General features: G+C 39.5%; 1 protein-coding gene across 2 annotated transcripts in view; it reads left to right on the forward strand.

The window, feature by feature from the left end:
- Positions 1-343: 343 nt before the first annotated feature.
- Positions 344-19,728, forward strand: part of kcnip1a (Kv channel interacting protein 1 a) — a 36,782-nt gene continuing 17,397 nt past the window's right edge. The window contains exon 1 of one of the 2 annotated variants that reach the window (XM_077532568.1): positions 344-555. In XM_077532568.1, coding sequence (XP_077388694.1) covers positions 468-555 — 88 coding nt within the window. In that variant the 5' untranslated portion in view covers positions 344-467. Of the gene's footprint in view, positions 556-11,501; positions 11,817-19,728 lie in introns of those variants that run through there. The other variant, XM_077532569.1, reaches the window with a different exon arrangement.

Consider the following 19,728-nt stretch of genomic DNA (forward strand, 5'->3'; position numbering starts at 1 on the left):
CCCTGAAGCGGACTGCAGGCTGACTACTGTAAGTTTTTTTTTCTTCTTTTTTTTTCCCCCTTAACACATTCACTGCCAGCCTAGCAAAAATCTGACGTCTTTTTCCGTCAATGGTAGTGAATGAGTTAATTGTACTATTATAGCTGCACTGATGATGCTGTGGAGCATCTCTTACTCTATCTACATGCAAACTCTCGCATTTCTTGGTCACATACGCTTACTTTCTTAGCGCTGACATACAGTCTCTCTAATGTGATCAAATTCACGCAATAGGGGGCGGGGAGAGGAGGCAGGGAAACAGAGTTTTCTTTCTTTTCTTTCCTTTTTTTGTATTTCCATCCAGCAGTGCGGTAGGACCCATACAGAGAAGACCGCTCCACCCTCCACAACAAGTCGATTTCCATTTACTGCCGCTACTTTTACTACTTTCCTACTGCAAGTGGAAGGCTGGTTCTGCTCTGATCAGCATGGCTGGATGTGCCAAGCGCTGCAAACGGGCTGTTGTCAAATTTGTTTTGTCCCTTCACAAACTGCTCACGGGAACCCTCATTAAAGGTAAGTGCTTAAATCTGTTTTTTTGTTTTGTTTTGTTTTTTAAAGACTTGCACACATAGATTCAAACTGTGAAATATATTTAACATGGCTTGGTTGCATGGCGTTAAGAGAAATTAGTTATTTAAAAGAAGGGGTCCAATCCTTTTATCATCTTTCAAGCACACCACATGTAACATTTTATATTTTTTTTTGTGCTCGCCTTCATCCTCCTTTTGTGTGCGGCTGACCTCCTTCTTTTCTCCTCTGTACGTTGTTCAGTGATGAAAGCGGCCAAGTAACAGAGGAGCAGAGATAAACTTGATATAGGGCACACTTGTGATGAATGCGTGTAATAAAAAAAAAAAAAAAGGAGCCACACACACACTGGATGCTGAGGGAGTAGTGGGACTCTTATTATTCATTAGTTGTTGGTGGTCTTGCGCAGTTGTACATAGGGGTGTGCGTACGTGTGTGTGTGTGTGTAGTTAACGGGTCTTTTTTTTTTTTTTTATCACATTGTGGCGCTTTTATTGTGGAAGCAGGACATTACACACAAAAAGATCTGCCTTGAGGTACATGCACGCGCACACGCACGCACACTTAGAGCCACTGGACACTTTGTGGGCATGGGGAACATCAAAGATGACACGCATGCATACACATATGCACGTGGTATTTCATTTCACAGTACTGAGAACAGGCTTGCACAAACATTTTGTAGATTGTTCAGTTGCCCTCAAGTTCTCTCGTCATCTATTTCTCTCAAGTATGCACGCCCACTGTACATACAGTGCATATGAAAAGTCTACGAATGCCAGGTTGTTGTGTTGTAAAGAAATGAGACCTTGACAAATCATTTAAAAAAACAAAACAAAAAACCTTGATGTTAGTGACAGAGGAAGGGATTTTGATCAGTTCCAGTAAAAGTCTTCAGGTCTGTGCAAGAAAGAGAGAAAAAAACAACAACTAATAGATCATCTGGATAATTAAAGGCACTTTAAATGGTGGCACTGTAGTGAAGGGGAAAATTAAGCTTCATGATACACTTGCGATATTTTTTTACTCCTCTAGATCAGTGGTTCTCAAATGGGGGTACGTGAAGGCACTCCAGGGGGTACGTGTGATTTTAAAATACCGGTATATGTAAATATTTCCGATAAATGCAAGTTCACAAAACACATTTTATATTCAGTAGGCTATTCAATTTCAGTATCCTAGACACCGAGCATCTCCCCCATACCGGAATGGTTTGACCCAACTTGTCATTTGCCACCTCGAATCACCTGTCAATCACTTGTAAACTTTATTTGAAATTCAGTTAAATATTTCTTTGAGAACAAAACTTTATATGATCTCAAACTTAATGTTGATCATATTTTTCATGTGCAAAAATGTTTATTTATAATTAAATTAATTATATATTTCGTTTTTTAGTTATAACCTTTTTATTTCTAAATAGTTCAAAAGACCACGTAAATAAATACTAATAGAGTTCCAAAGTTTAATAAAACAGACACTCGGTTTTAAGTCTTTTTCACAATCAGAAATGCTTTGCACAGGTTAGGGGGTACTTGGCTGAAAAAATATTTCACAGGCGGTACGTCACTGAAAAAAGGTTGAGAACCACTACTCTAGATGGTGATCATTTGTTACATTTCCAATACCTCTTTAGACCAATAGTGTCATCTTGAGGAGTCAAAAAAAATATCACAAATGCTTCATGAAGTTTTATTTTCCCAACAATAGGTGGCAGGTGTGTGGTACTGTGGGGATTCCATTTAACACGAGTTTGAGTTAAGTTAGTTTTCAACACAGCCACATCTAAGTTTTAAGAGGGTGTGCACACTTGTACAACAATATTACCATTACTCTCTCACATGAAAAAAAAAAAAGCAATTCTTGTTTTGAGAGTAACACTTAAATCATTGACTACCACGCTGCTTTAAGAGTTTCCACTGTACTGTTTAATAATATCCAATATGACAGCATTGTACTGTATCTTAACTTTATTCACACTTGGTACCTAATCAATTTTTTTATGGCAGTGGTGAAGTGGTGTTTCTTTTCGCTGTGTTCCAGGGATTTACTATTACCATTTAAGATGAAGGTTCCGGAAGGCTAATGAAAGAAGTTTGGTCATACAACCTGGCAGATGTGAGGACATCCCAAACGAATAGTTCCATCTCGAGTCACGTATTTCAAAAACAGTAACATCTTTCTAACGGCACCCTCCAATCTCCTCAAGCCAATTAAATTCCTTGGAGACGTACAACTCAAAACTATTTAACATCCTCTTGCCAGCTTTCTGCAAACACACTAAAATAGTACTGGCTTGCAGCTTTAAAGAAATAAGTATTCGTTTTTGTAAAGGCAATTAGTGATATAGATTGTGACTCTGCGTGATAGTTTTTTTCGACAGTGTCATCTGGCTATGCTTGAAAGCAGCTTTGGATTCATGTGCTGAGAAATAGCCACATAATTTAAGAAGAAGATTAAATGTTTATTTATTTAATTTTTTTTACTTGATGGTTGGGAAGATGCTACACAGACCCAACTATAAACAGTTCAAAAATCAGTTTTCCAGTACCATCTGTCCCTTTTAAACTAATGTCCATCTACTCATCCATCTTCTTAATGTGTCTTTTGTCGCTGAGTCTGATAAAATACCCAACTACATCTATAAACCGCCACGAGGCGAGATTAATTGTATTGTCTTTACTTAAGGCATTCAAACAGTTGCTTAAGTAGAGCAATGCTGACCTCTGCTGGTTACTTTCAGAACATGCAGTTACCAGAAAGAAAAATCACAGCAATTCTTCCAGCACGTCCATAAATTCTTAATCGCATCTGCAAAATTGAAGGTCAAAGTAAAGTTAAAAAAAAAAATGTTGTTTGGACACTCAAAAACAGCTATTTTTGTGCAATTTATTTCCCCCTGCAACACACTGATGTTTTATTTAACGCGGTTCTTTGGGAGCATGAACTTTCATGTGAAATCGCTTGACAAAAAACATTTTTGTCGGATATGCACTTTCAGTTGTTTAGCAGCTAGGGGGCTCTGTTACGTTACTTGTGCTTCATTTACTGTATGCAGAGAATGGGGATTATTATAAACTGGGGCTATTTAGACATTTGTGAGCCCAAGGCAAAACCGGTCATGTGACCCACAACATCTCAGTAATGCAAACATGTTGAACATTTAATCATCAACTAAAAAGGGTGCATTTGAGGGAAAAAATGGTCTTGAGGACTGAACAAAGAATGTAAACCACATATTTTCAATTCAGTTATATAACTACTACATAACTTAACATCTCTAACAAAAATGGAATTGCATGAGAAGAGAAGATCATGATAGATTAATCTTTTTTTTTTAAGCATGTGACTAAAACAATTATACTCTAATTAATTTTAATCAAAGAAAACTTTTAAAAGTCACTGATATTGAGAAGTTTGAAGTTGTCCGTGTTTGCCTAATCTAGGCAAGTCTGCCCCTGGTTATGAAGATGATTATGCAGATTTCGTTACCATGACCTTATTTTCTCCTTAGACACCATGAGTGGCCATGAGGTGAATTTGTCAAACTACTGCAGTTATCAACTTTTGTCTTCCCACAAATGTGACCTGTACTTTCTCTCAAATTGATTCTGTTCCAGAGACAGCCTCCACTATATTATTTGCGTAACCCTTATTTTGAGTGGTCAAGGCCAAATTGCCAGAAAACAGCCTCTTGCAGCAGAAACAATTTGAGCTCACTTTGGAGCGTGGAGGATTTTTTTTTTCTTCTTCTTTTAACTCTGCTGCCTTCGTCAAGCTGCAGGCACCGATTAGACCTAATCCCCATCAACACACGCTCGTCTTTTTACTTTCACCCACACTGGCTGTCACAGTCCTCATTTCTCTCCCCAAAACTTTTCTGTCCTGAGTGTGCTTGTGAGAAAACTCTCCTTGGGTCCTTCCCTCCGGCTGTTATCACTCAACACACCTTTTTGCATAGAAATGCATCAAAACATGATATATCACCTTCATTCAACTTGTATTTGTCTTGAGCTGGCCTCAGAACATCCTTGAAAATATTTGGTCTTTCTCTCCCTCACTTCTCTTTCTCTCTAAAATAATTTACCCTTATCTTTTGGAGAGCACTGTTAACTCTCATGGAGTTTCTTCAGACGTGATTAAAAAAAGTGTTCAAGAGGAACAAAATCAAGATACGCTATCAGGACAGTCTTCAAAGGGTCTTTTTTTTTTTTTTTTTAAAGAATAAGCTTGAGCTGACTGGTCTCCACTTCCCTAAAATTCCATATACTAAGGATTCATGAGAAACATATTTTACATCAGAGGTCACCAGGTTGACCTCCTGCATGTGACCCATTGAAATCTTGGGATGGACGACGACAGGATAGCGGGCGGCGACGTGGATCTGAGGGTCTACCCGACAAGACGTTCGTTTCATAAGTGCCACATGAAATATTCATCAGTGTCTTTCTCCATCAAATATTCTCTTCCCTCCCAGTCCTGTGGGACTGAATTGCACTTTTTGTATTCCGCCAAGGAGGGAAAAGTGCGACGATGTGGCGAAACGAGCACATGGAGGAAAAGAAAGACAAATGGGAGGATTAAACTGTGTTGCATTGCTAACGTGTGCTATTGTGCTTTTATGTGACTATTAGTATGTATGTGTGTACATCTACTGGCATTTGCTTGGTTTAAAAATGCTGTTCTTGTAAATGCTTATAAAACAAAAATTGTGCACAAGCAGACATGTGTGATACTGGTATTTCTAGTTAGCTAGTTAACAGGTAGATTTTTTTTTATTTTATGTCACTAGTATTACTTAACGCATTCACTCCCAGCCATTTTCACAGAAGCAACCCCCTTCGTTCCCGGCTGTTTTACTGGATTATGACTGATTTTGCAAGAATATTGTGTTCTATAAAACATGGAACCTACCAAAAGAAAGATAAGAGTTCTTTCATCAGAGAAAATAAAGTATATTTCTCTCTACTTCAGTTTTTCAGCATTAGACTATAGCCAAGTTTCATCATTATGCACATATCTGTTGAAAACATTGGGGAAAAGAGCTTCTTGCAACATGGTCCTGGTTGATCTCTTATACTCTTCTGCCACCTGCTGGCCGTTTTTTGTAATAACTACCATTGCTTAAAGCGACCTCTTCAGGTCAGACCCTGCATCCAAACCTTCTGTATGCTTTAGAAAAAGCAAAAAAACAAAAACATATACGGTACATACATTTTTGGGACCATGAAAATATTTATAATAGGACATTTGTATACATTTTGGGGAGCAAATGAGTTACAGTAATAGCACACAGTCACCTAGTGCAATGTTTTGCCTCACTAGTAGGATGGTGTGATGCCACTAGTATGCCAGTTGTCCAACTAGAGAGAACAAAGGGCAGTACTGTATAGACATAGTAGTACACATTATTGCCTTCCACTGTATTGTATTATACAATATATCTGTACACAAATATCAGTACATGTTACCAGTGGGGCAAAACTACTAGTGTGCATTGTAGTAGTAGTAGTGCATTTATTTACTAGTAAGCAAAATAGTAGTAATGAGTTAGTCAACCAAATGTGCTATTAATGGGTAAAAAGAAAAGTATCATGTATCAACTAAGTATCATGCATAAATGTAAGAAGTCATTCTACTAGTGTGCCCTATAGTCATTCTACTAGTGCTCTGAATTGTCATAGTAGTGAGGACAGAGAGCGCACTAGTTGATATTAAGACGATATCAAATAAATGCTCAGCTTCTTCGGCAAATTGTTTGGACAACTACTGTATGTTACTAGTGAAGCAAAAGTACTAGTGGGCATTTTAGTGGTACTACTAGTAGGGTCCAGGAGGCTACTAGTGTGTGACATATGCATTTTAGTAGGGTCTTGCATAGTAGTGGGACATACAGTAACTGTCACAAGTAGTGGAAAAAATTAGTGTTGTTCCAATGTCGTTTTTTTTGGACCCCCGATACCGATTCCGATACCCAGTTTTGCGGTACCGATACCTAGTTTTTTGTTTTTCTCAACATGAAAAAGCTGGCCTGTCATTGGTTCAGAGCATTTAGGACCAATATCTTGGCTTGGCGCCAGTGAACATGTCACACTTCAGTGAATGTCGTGCACGAGCAAGACAAAAGATGCTGCATCCAAAGTCCTTTATTAGCATGTTACTTGTTAGTACTTGCCGATGCCGATACCACTGTTTTAATGCAGTATCGGGGCCTCTCCCGGTACCGGTAGTGGTATCTGAACAAAACTAGAAAAAAAAACATTATTTGCTAGAGACAGTTATTCTACTAGTGCACCTATAGTGATTATCCTAAATCATAAATTATGTTTGTAGTGAGTGCACTAGTGCATGGACCTTAAACTGGATATCAACAATAAATGCTCAAATGGCTTATTTCTCCTCACTAGTGAAACAGTTCGGTACACTAGTTGAATGACAAGGGCACACTAGTAGACCCTTCCACCACTCTTTGACATTTTTGCACACTAGTAGGACAACTTTGACAACAATGTTTTTAGTGGACATTTTGTTGCTACTATTTTGTTCCAGCAGGCTACTAGTATGAAACACCTGTCTACTAGTTGGGTCTAGTAGTGGTAAATAGTGCAGCACAATTATTTACTATTAATTAAGTTTAATGAAAAAATAGAGTGCCCAAAGTGACATTAGTAACATAAAAAACAAAACAAAAACATTACTAGCACAATAGTCATTCTACTAGTGCGGACTGTTTGTTGTGCTAGTGCACTATAGTTCATGGAGTTTAAGCTGAAATGAAGGATATGGAATACTGTAAATGGTGAAGCGGCTTCCCATCTGTGAAATGATTATCACCTCCATCACTCAGCCCGAGACGGGGCCACCAGTCAATGGAGGCGTTTGTATGCGCTGTGCACAACACAACACAATACTTCACCTGGAAGGATAATGACTTTGTGCCACCTTAACTAAATTGTGCATTTGTAGAGACAAACAGCGGGACCGCAGAAATAACACAAGCAAGGTGATGCCGTGCGTAAATCATTTGGAGCAGGAGGAAAACCGTTATACCGTAAACCGTAAATATTGCAGGCAACCAACAGGTTCAACTTCTTCCTCTTTGCTCGTTTTGTTGTTGTACTTCAAATGTCGCCGAGCTCTCAGCAAAGACTTTAAATCACCTTCTAAACACAATCTTTTATGAGGATACTTGATGGTGCTCATGAAGTTGAGTTTTTCTTTTTCCATTTCCCTGACAGGCGGTGTAAAGTATATAGAAGGTGATTCTGTGCACAGAATCATTCCGGGACAAAGAGAGAGCAGCAGCCTTGATGCGGCAAATGGTGCGTTGTGAGGGACGCAGCTCTCAATCGATTTAATAATCTTGTAACCCGTTACAAGGCTGCATTTATGCCACTATTTTAGTTAGTATTAGAAATTGGAGATATTTTTCTTATATCTCAAATATAAATATAGACAATTAAGCAACTATGAACTCCCACGGAAAACGTTGAGTCATGAAATTAACATGCATGTTTTGCAAATGTGGGAGGAAGCAGAGAAAAAAAAAAACACAATCACAGTGAAAACATGGGAAACAAAGAGGAAGGCTGAGATTCACACCTGAACCTGAGAATGGTGAGACAGCCTTGTTATGAACAGCTATTGCAATAATGAATAATTATGACTTATAATTCTTTTTATCAAAAGCTGTTAATACGATGAATGAATGAAACTGAAATCTGGCAAATTCCTATCAGTATTATATGTATAAGCCTACTCGAATAGACCAAAAATTACAGCACAAGGGTAATAAACCTTAAGTTATAATAATAATAATGATGATGATGATGATGATGATGCAAAAACATGAACTTCTGACTAGAATGATCCTTAAATTGTCTCCTGAAGTGGAAATTGTACTTGTTTACATTTCCACATTGATTGTGGTTTCAGAGCTCGTGCAGAAGACATGAGATGGATTCTTAGCAGGAAATCTTGGCAGGTCTCCGAATCATCTCCTTCCCGATTCGTGTGGTTATCACTGAGTTCGCCCCCTCCTCGCACTCCCCCCCCCCCCCCCCCTTCCCCTTATCACCAAAATCAATCTGTTGGTTCTGATGACTCAGACAACACAGCACATCCTTGTTCCTGTCTCTGTATGTTCTCCATCTTCATCTCCTTTTTATCTTCCACCTCCAATTTGCCCCCCCACCCCTCCCGCGTCTCATCTCATCATCGCGCTCCTCACCTCTATGCGCTCGTCAATATGACTGATTACATCCCACCTTTGTCAGATCGGAGAAGACAGATTTATTATTCACTGCCTCCTCTCATCCACCTTCCAGACTCTCACGTGTTCATTCATTCATTCACCCAGAAAGGCAGGCAGCCTTGTTCAATCCAGTTAAAAGGCCTGTTGTGTAACGGTTAATAAATGATGAGAAAGAGGTCATTCACTCAGTCAGCATGCCCAAAATGATCCCCAAAAGCCGGGACAAGAAGTCTTGGAAGTGTAAGAAGGATAACGACCTGTTGCTCTCAATGATTATTTGAGGTTTATTGTCACATTTTTTTGCAAGTATGGTAAACATACAATACAACACGAACTTAGCAGACTTGAATTTTGCTTAAGTACAGTATTGAAGTATTTGAACTTTGTCACTGTACTTATGTCAATTTTTAAAAGGCCTTTTACTAAAAAAAAAAAAAAAAAAAATGCAAAATCTGTGCTGTCAATTATGTTTTTTTCTTCTCAGCATGAGCACTGTGAAAATTAATAAAATCGGTAAACAATTTCTGTACAATAAACAATGTAACACAATAATCATTGTAATGAAAAATGAAGTCAGCAAAAGCTATTCATTGGATGCCTCGGCAAACTGCCGCAAAATGAAGCAATTACAACATTTCATTCTTTTGTCTGCACTGGTGAAAAGCATGAAATTATTGATTCAGCACGTCGGAAGATGAATACGTTTCCTCCTTTTAAACCAAATGTGATCTTTTGCTCAACCCAATGAAATGTTTTGAATGATGCCCGAGGCCCTCCGAACCTTCCATTGAACCTTTATGAAATTATACTGTTATATTAGTGCTGCATTGGTGATTTGCACTGAAGTGTCACTTTATTTGATGGCCACCAAAAGCTAATATAACCACAATATACTTTTACCCTTCATTCTAGTGATGGAAGATGGATTAGTGTGATGTCATTTCACAAATTTTGTAAGAAAACAGATAAGTTAAGCATACTAAGTTTGAAAGGCTAAATGATCAAAACTCCCAAAAAAATGAACAAATAATAACAAATGAAAGGCCTGTCAGACACATCTAGAACATTTGTTTACATCACATAACATTACTGAAAATATTCATAAAAAATTGCAGTGAACACACAATTTCACTCTCAAGTGCTTAAAATGCCATTTTACTCTCAAGCCGATGTTATGACTTCACGTACACTCTCTTAACCCAAGCAATGACTCCACTTTGTAGAAATTTAGATGCAATGGATTTTTGCCACATGCAATAACTTGGGACTTGCTTGAAACCTTAAGGTTCTAACTCACTTGAGACTTATGAACATATGTGACTTACTTCTATTTCTTGGTGTATGTGTTGAGTGGAGGACATTAGTTAGCGATCTTCAATGACACTCAGAGGACAATACTGTTGATATCCCCAGTGAAGTTTTACTACAGTATGAAATAAATGATATAAAGTGTTACACTGAAGGAGTCTGGACTTTAATAGATTTGGGTGAAAGGGATCAGCCTGCAATGCCTGTTTCACAAGTTTCCTTATCGCGATTCTTCAGCTTGAATTGAATCTGTGTGAGTGTGTCTCTGCCAAAGTGGACTCATGCTCACTAAAAAAAAAAAAAAGTGAATAAAAGAAGCAAGTGTGTGTTAAGATGAGCTACTGCAAACAAATTTCATCATTAGGCTTTCATTTGTTTACCTCTCTGCTTCCCTGCATGACTTCTTATTTGCAAGCGGATGGTCAGCAGCAGCTACCGCCAATAGCTTCTCGTATACGTCTCCATCATGTTATGGCTGCACTGACCCCTACCTGAATTGCTTTTTTTTTAATCTACAGCCACATGATAGCTGATGTGATTGAGTTTGAGGATATATTTCACATTCAGTGCAGACTAGGGATCGAATTCTGAAATTAGGGTGGATATCTTGTTTCCTTCTGCCTACAGGGTTTATTTCAGAACATTTCTTTATATGTGTGCATATATCTGACCTCCTTTTCCTGCCAACAGCCCCTAGTGGCTACAATTCTATGAACTTTGCCTGGCAACAAGTGACTGCGCAAATGTTCCAATTTTATTTAATCCATTTTTTTTTAAATATGATTTTAAATGTTGCCACAAAAAGAGAATACAATACTATGCAAAAATGCTGCTATGACCATATTGTATAAAACAACAACATTGAGCAAATGGAGGCCCCCCCCCCCCCATTAAGGCTGTTCGTTAACTCAAGTGCTACAAGTGCAAATAACAACCTAAAACTCGATTTAGTATAACAAATCAATCCACTTTGACGGTAGTCAGGAAGCATACGAGCATCTCTCCAACAACTAATTGCCATTCTACATTTGTCCGCACTGATTCGAGACCGTGACCCTATGTAAATCCTCCCTCGCGCTCCTTTTTTCACCCCTCCCCACCAACTTCTTAGACCGACAAATCCCCCCCCTCCACGTCTCAAGTCTGTGCAACAGTGTGCAATGCTTCGTTCTTTAGCAGACGGAACTGAGAGCAATAGGAGGAGAGAAAACGCAGACGGGGAGGGGACGATACATAAAGAGGCGCGGAGGAATTGATGATGACTGACAGCGAGAGAGGCAAAGAGAGGGAGAGGGGCATGTAAAAGAGGCAGCTCCAGTCACAGCATCGACAAAGGTAGCTTCAGAGTGCATGTGCCCCCCCCCCCCCCCCCCCCCATTTAATTCACTCTCACTCACACAAACTCTCATACCCACATGCATAGAGCCCCGAGCGGAAGATGCTAGGCTGTGTGGGTGCGAGGAGGCGGCATGAGAAGTGATAGCTGTTACTTGCACACATGCAGCTGGCTAATGGACTAACTTAATTACAGCGCACGCATCCACTGAAGACACACGCCTTGATTACAGACATACACACACTTGCACACACAAACACATTGCAACCTCTCTGTGACCAGCTGTCATCATGGGTCTTGTGATGGGGACCTTCTCCATGCAGTCCAAGCAAGTCAGCTACCACAGAGGTAAGATTTGATTGGAATATTTCAATGTTTGCTTTACGGATCATGTTGTGTCTTTTTGTAGCTTCTGGTTAAAGTTGTGCGTCTTTGCGCTCATGCATATTGCACAAGCAGTGCATTATGGGGAGTGACTTGGATGTGTAGTGGTAAAGTTGACAAAAAATAGTCATTCATTATTGGTTTATGGCAAAGCCCTCACGGGACCATCTGTCCTCTGTTTGAACTGTGGATTTGGGAGTGTGCGCTTGTGTGTGCGAAATGGAAGAGCCGTGCCATTGGGCATGTCTATAAAAGGTGATAGTATTTACCTCCCTATGCTCTCCAAGCCAACCTGTTTCCTGTCGCTTCTGCTCCTGTTTGACAAGGGAAAACTGGCAGAGGCTCTGATGTGTTGACTTCATACACTGAAAATGTGAAAATATTTGCCTGAGCAATGCATAGTCCTGAAACCCGCAACCAGTTTTAGACGATGCGCTGTGAGCGTGCGTGCACGTGATCCGCTGGCATTTGCCGGCGTTCCGCCTCACATCTGTTGACCTCCAACCTCATGTTTGTCACTTGGCAGATCGTGTTTCATCGAGCGTATCCCAAAATGCAGTGCAGCAACACGCCAGTGTGACAGGCTGTGAATGTTATAGAAGTCCCTTATGAGATTTCCTTTCATGTGATCCATATTTACCGTGTTGTGTCTGTCAAAACATTGGCAGACTACACAATGTGAGACAGAAGGGGGGGAAAAAAAATGAAATTTTTACCGACCTTATAAACGCTTGAGTGAAATACAGGCATATATAGCTTCCTGCGTGGGTTGTTTATTTTAATTTCCATCCTGCGCCTCATTTCATTGCATGGCAACAGCTCTCAGCAGATGCTTCAGATGGCTGTCGAACGAGCCACTCGAGGCTCATTTTCAAGGTGGATGTTTTTTTTTCACGGAGAAAAAACAAAGTGAGAGCCACAAGAAGATAAATGAAGCAACACGGCGTTGAAGGGAAAGTGGGCCGTGTTGTTCCGTGCCGCGCTCATGCTTGCAAAGCAAAATAAAGATGTATTTTGGGTATTTTTTTTTTTTTTGTGTGTGTATTTGTGTGGAATCTCTCCACTGGCTGTGTCAACCTCCAAACAGCACGTACGTTTGAAGTTGCCACTGCGAGGCGATGTGCTGGATCAAGGCGAGGGATGAGTCAAGGAGGAAAAAATGGAGAAAAGTTGAGAGAGGAGGCAAGGTTGCTCCTCGGGGGGGGGGGCTGCTCGCTGAGTGTCAGTGAACGTGCATGTGTGTATATGCGCGTGAACGTGTGTGTGTGTGTGTGTGTGTGTGTGTTTCACCATCTGCTGCGCTGTTACAAAAAAAAGTGGCCGAATGGAAAGCAGGGCAACCGTCATTTTGCATGCCTGGACCTTTCTTGATCAGAGCCCAACGACCAGCTGGGATAGACCCAAAAGGAAACTTTTGCAATTTATGGACATTAATAATCATTCTGACTCACATGTGCAGTCACGTGATCTGTATTCTGCCAAAAACCCATTAGAATGACATAGAGCAATTAACTCAACCATGATGTTGAGATGTATTGTGAGTTTATTCTTACTAGCAGTGCGATGAATTAGTGGTTGGTACGTCTGCCTCACAGCCAAGTTGTTCTGGGTTCGAAATACGAATATCAGCACCAGCTTTCCGAGTCTATGTTCTTCCTGTGCTTTCGTGGACGTTCTCCAGGTGCTGCCGCGTCCTCCCACATTCCAAAAGATGCATAGAACATTATTAAAACAAAAAATACTTTACTGTATCTAATTTGATTTTAAATTGTAATAACAGTGTTCACCACTAGATGGCAGACATCACTTCCTGACTGGCAGACTGTACTTTTCCGTTTACTAAGAGGGAGAGTGTCATGGTGGTAACCAATGCCAAGACCAAGTGAAACGAGGTCAAGAAAGATGTCGTTCAGGTCAGAAAAGATGTGGATTGAAAAAAAAAAAAAAAAAAAAAGAAAAGATGTGGATTGTATGTTTAGCAAATTTAAACGCAAACCTGTCTGCCCAGTTTGCTTAGAGACGCTATATCAGCCATGTCACCACTATCAACACGGATCTCAAAAGTGCACAACCAACAGCAATTGAATTTTTTTCACCATAACTGTTGGCAGTTTGCTTGAAGTTATGTCCTCCAACAACATGGATAATGTGTTGTTTGTTTTGCTTTATTCATGTTTTCCTTTTGGACACATTACAGGTTACATCGATCACATCACTTGATTTGCAACATTGACATCCGGAAGAAGCCGAAACTGATGGGTAGAAGCCGATGGCTTATTAGAAACCCGTCCCCATTGATCCATTACTAAACGCATCAGTCATATACATTGATTAAAATAGTCATTGTATATGACTGATATTCAACGCTTTATAGTGTTAAAAACACATACTTGGACAAGCGACTGTACAGATGGCGAATCTGAGATGATTGGAGACACCCAGAGATGAACTTTACTGAACAGTTTTCAGTCACATTTTAATCAGTGTTATTTAATGCATCTCTGTAAAATCAAGTGTTTTAAGCAGTTAAGAAAATGGATGGATGTTTTTTGGCAACATGGTTTGTTGTGTGGTTGTAGGCTGTTGCAATCATCCCCTAAAAAAAGCTTGGAAAAAATAGGAAGACGACCCCTTGTGGGAGAGAAAGCCAAATAGGAATTTAACCAAATCTAGCATTTTTGGTATAAACAGATGAATTAACAATTAATTTGGTCAAAAATGGTGTTTTTTGAAGTGCTGTGCGTTCGCCATCACAAGCCTTGTAATAGTTATAGACTAGTTCCTTTGTAGTTTAGGAAGTGGTGGTGAAAAAAAAGCCATGCGCCAGAAACATTTCTCCCTTGTAATTGTGCTGTAAACAACAAACGCTGCCCTTTGTCGACACCTTTTCTCCCTGTACCTTTGTGACTATTTTTTTTTTACCCCTTGTCTTGTTTCCATGCTCACCTATCTCTCTGCCAAGTGGATTTTTAACACTCTCACTGTGTCTCGCTCACATTTACAAGAGAGTTCTCCCTTCAAGATTTTGCATTTATCTTCTCTGAGCTGCTCTTGGCTTGATCTTTGACGATTCAATTTTCTTCTGGGCTCTGTTTATCTCTTGTCTCTTTGATTCTCTCGGAGCCTCTCTGACTCAAGTGCAGAGGATATAATCTAACATCTTTCTGTTTGAAGCCTCAGCCTGAGCACAATGTGCCTATACGGGTGTTTTTGGGGTGAGTGTTGCGGTGTGTTGGACTGCTGCAGGGTTAAAGAGTTGAAATTATGGATTGTTAATGGAGCTTTATAGTATCCACCATTCTCTCTGGTCCCCGAACATCAAAAGAAGTGCACCAAAAGGACCAATTAGGGTAGCAAAGGAGTTTTAGTAGATGCATGACAACATTAAAAGCATGTTGCTTTGGATAATTCTATCTGCACTGTGTGTGTAGTGCTTTAGGAAGCATCAATTTGATTTAATCATTTGTGGAAAAACATCAGTGTTTTCTTTTTTGCCATTACCAAAGCAACATGAAACTCACATTTAAATTAAATGCAAAAAAAATCAGTATGCCACCCACTACATATTTGCATAATACTTTCAGACAAATTCTTTGCTGGGTTTATCCTAGATCAACAACGTTTTCTACGTGATTTATCTCTGTAGACAGCTCAGCCTGTGCTTGCCATAAGGCCCCTTTGTTCAACCAGAGCTGATGACAGAAAAGCAGATGAGTTTCGACTTTTTTTTTTGTTTTGTTTTGTTGCTTTAACCTGCGTGCATGGATTTTGCCAACTAATTCAGTAAGACAATTGAAGTGAGTCACATACAGCAACGTGTCACATTTGTAACATACGCTCACAGGAAATAAAACTCAAAGTTGTGGGAGTTGAGGGGTAGAAAGTTAAAGCAAATAAAGAAATGAGTGTAATGATGTAATGAAGTACTTTGTTCCTACATTTTACAGTAGCTGGCGATATATACTGTATATTTTTTTTCCTAACATGAATTAAATATAAACAACACCAAATGTATTGGCTTACCTTTATATAAATGAACATCTAAACTAGAGAAATAAAGGTGTTGGGTTGGGAAGGAGGGAGACAGAAAAGCAAGATGGGCAGATTCAATTTCGTATCCTGATGCTGGCTGTATAATTACACTCATTCAGCATAATATGATGTTGAAAAAACAACAACCATGATGTCCAATACCATATTATTGTGTGCCTCAAAACTCCCCATATTTCTCTCAGTTTGTATCAAGCTGCTGCCTGTCCCCTGAAATCCACTGGTGCCCCCAGGGGTTGGCACACCTTACATAGCTGCCAGACATCCAGCCGGTAGGGTGATGATGAAGAGGATGACTTCCTTCGTCCTATGCTGTAGCTTGTTTAAGGTTGATTGATTGATTCACACGCATTGCCCTCACAAGTTCAACTCCACTCCATTTTCCCCTATTATTTTATGATAACATGATATAAAGCTGGAGCCATTATATTGTGTCTCCAAATTTAATAGTTTCTCAGCAACGTGAATAATTTTCATAAAAATCCCTGCACCAAAATGGAATGAGTCCACAGAAACAGTTTAGCCGAAAAAGTATTGAACCCAAAAGACTCAGTAATTTCCATATTCCAATGCCGACCATGGCTTGGGGTGTATTAAGTCGTAATATTCAATAATTAAAACCGCTCAATGAGCGCATGCCAGTTTTTTTTTTTTTTTGTCGGTTGCACTTGATTGCACACATTCTGTATGAAATCCTCCAAAATGAGAGCAAGCTCACCAGTCGGCTCAGACATAAACTTTGTCTCCTCCTTCATCTCTGTCTGCTCGCCATTCTCGCTGCCCTTTTCTGTGTGATGAGAGATCAATAGCAGAGCTTCCATTAATTATTCCCTTTTTAATAATATGATGGGTACGTGAGGCACATCCTAATAAAGATACAGAGACGTGACGGAGGAGTAGAGCGGATATTGATATTCGTGACATAGACAGATGTGTGATTATATGTGCACATGTGGAAGGGCAATATGTTGAACTGTTAGCTCACATGTTAACTGGTAGGTCCTTAGAAGCTTTGAATGTTCATTTTCTGACTTTCCCTAATTCCGTTTATTCTTTCGCCCCAGAAATAAAATGTTAACATGTCCCAATTGCGCTTTATTTTGACTTCATTCTGGCTCTTTTCATGCGTTTCTTTTTCTTCACGCCTGCATCTCAGTCTAATCTCCCCCTGGAAGCTTTCCTGGCCTCTTTCCTTCTCCTTTCTTCTTGCGCTTCTTCTTCGTTTGCCAAAAAAAAAACGTTACTTTCCTCATCCTCCATATGTTCCACGTGTCTTCCCACTCTCCTCGTTGTCCCATTTTCCCCTCGCTTTCCTTAAATCTGTCACTCACACTTAAATACCAACACCTCTCACTACAAACAGATTATTAAAAGGGAGATACGTGGACACAGGCCTGTCACCGGCCGACTATACCGCCACAGAAATGGATTAAGACGTAAGATTGGCTTGCGGATTCCAAATGACAGCAAGACTGTGAGCGAAGATTTATAGGAGGAGATGGCAAAAATAAAAGGTTAGCGGCAGTGGCTGGATGCCGGGAGACAAATTCCCAGATAAGGGAGTGGGGAGAGAGATGGACGGAAACTCAGGATGAAGTCAGGAACGTTGGCGGCGGGTTAGAAATCATTTTGATGGCCTGTGAATTCCTTGAGGTACAATCCTTTTATATAAGATGAAACGTGTGTCCACATGTGTGTAAGCTGCTCAGATGAGTTTTCTAAGCCATTCTCCTCCTACTTTGTGAGTAAATAGCCACTCACGAGCCATAATATTAGGTACACCTTCCAATGCAAAAGTTGTATGGAAAATTCTGCCTTTACAGATAGTAATTATTATTATAGATTTCTCTTATCAAACTTAATTGTTCCTACTAGAAATTTTGCTATATGTATTTTTTAGGGTTAGGAAAAGAAGAGAAAATAAGTCAGATTCCAACTCTCAAGGATGTTGTTATTATTATGGCAAGTGGCTTGACAATAAAACTACCCTCTTTCTTCCCGAATTCTATCTTTAAACTGTCAAAAGAGACATTTTGCCTACCAAAGCTGTTGGAAGTCTATTAAATTGTCTGTTTTGTTGCAGTATAGAGGGATGCGTCAACATGTTTACGTCCTGCGGTTGATTTGCAGCAGATGATTCCAATTTGCTACCTGTTGTAAACTGGGTCACGTCTGCAGGCTGCTGGATGCGGAAAATGCCAGCAAGTCGTTTTTAACATTGGAGGATTCTGTCACCCTCAGCAAATCTTGAGAGAGCTCAGTTCTCAGAAAATCAAACTGTTAACTGTACGTGTGTTGCTTTTTTTTATGGGTTGGAGGGGCGGGGCGGTATTTGTGGCTTTTCCAGTGGTACGTATTCAATCGAGCTTAAGACTGCAGTAGGTTGAATGATCTGAGAACTTAAACATTATTGATATTGGTAGTTTATTTCTTTTAATGCTTTCGTGACAAGTAATTAGGTTCATATCACAATACATTTGCATGATTTCCTGATTCTTACAAGTTTTTTCATTTTCAGGGTCAAAAAGGCTGTTACTTTTTTTTTTTTTTTTTTTCTTTTTTTCTCACTCAAGTTTTGCCTTTCGGTACACATCAGCACTTGACTGATTTTTTGTTTTCTTGTTAAACTTCACAAACTCAGTTGGTGCCAATAATGCTCTATTAAAATGTTTTTTTTGTTCTTTTTTTTCCTATTTGTCACTCTTGACTTAGTTACGCCACTGTTTTTAATTTTAGTGCTAGTCACATCAGACATCATGATTGTAATAGGGGAGCTAAGTGTTTTTTTTTTTTTTTTTTTTTTTTTTTTTTTTTTTTTTTAAGGAAGTACTTAGTGAAAAAAATAAATAAAATTAAATAAATTGAGAACAAGTTTTACAGATGGATGCCTTTCCTGACTCCAAACCTCCCTATCTGTCTTTTTTTGGGACCTGCAGTAATTTTAGCTGGCTTGCTCCACCGGATGCTATGTTGTGTTATAGTCCAGAATTAATATGATAACTTCATTTTCTTGTTCATGCACAATTAACACTTTTAAAAACAAATTTTTCCACCTGCTGTCGACTGATGATGACATCACCTGTGCTGAGGAAATGGGTAACGACCAGTCATGGCTCACTTGTTTTCTGGATTTGGTCAGCAAATTGAGCCATGATTGGTCATTACCTGTTTCCTCAGCACAGGTGATGTCTTTGTTAGTGGACAGAAAGTGAAAAAAAATATTTTTATCACATTAATTATAGACAAAATATCTTCTTTCAGTTGAAAATAGCTTAATGAGTCAGTATCCCTTTAACATGACATCACCACAGTTGTTCAGGGTGCAAGTAACGACCAATCATGGCTCAGGACTGCATTTTATACCTCTTGTACTGACTTGTTTCATTTAACCACCCACCCTCCATCCGATTTATCTTCCTCAACATGGCACCTTGTTTGTATTGATTTGCTTGTAAATGAGTCACACTTTCATCGGTGCAGACAGGAGCACACCCTCTCCACACACTTTGCACTTTTATCTGACACTTGTCTTCATCCCTATATTACTACTCCATTAAATATTTCACTCCTTCTCAATCCCTCGCCTCTTTTAATCCCTCCCAGTCGCCACCCCTCGACTATAAGCTCCTGTTTTATATGCTCTCCTACTGGCTGGCAATTTTCCATCCTTACTTCTATTCCATGAGAGCTAATCTTGCAAACTCTCCGTCCATTTTGTTTTCCCACTATGCCTTCTTGATGGATGGAGCGAAGTAACATGTTGATGGATGAAAGTGACTTTTCCTTAAAGAAAAAGTGTTGCTGGTACAAAACAGGAAGTGATGCA

This window comes from Festucalex cinctus, chromosome 9, assembly GCF_051991245.1.
Source record: "Festucalex cinctus isolate MCC-2025b chromosome 9, RoL_Fcin_1.0, whole genome shotgun sequence".
Lineage (NCBI taxonomy): Eukaryota > Metazoa > Chordata > Actinopteri > Syngnathiformes > Syngnathidae > Festucalex > Festucalex cinctus.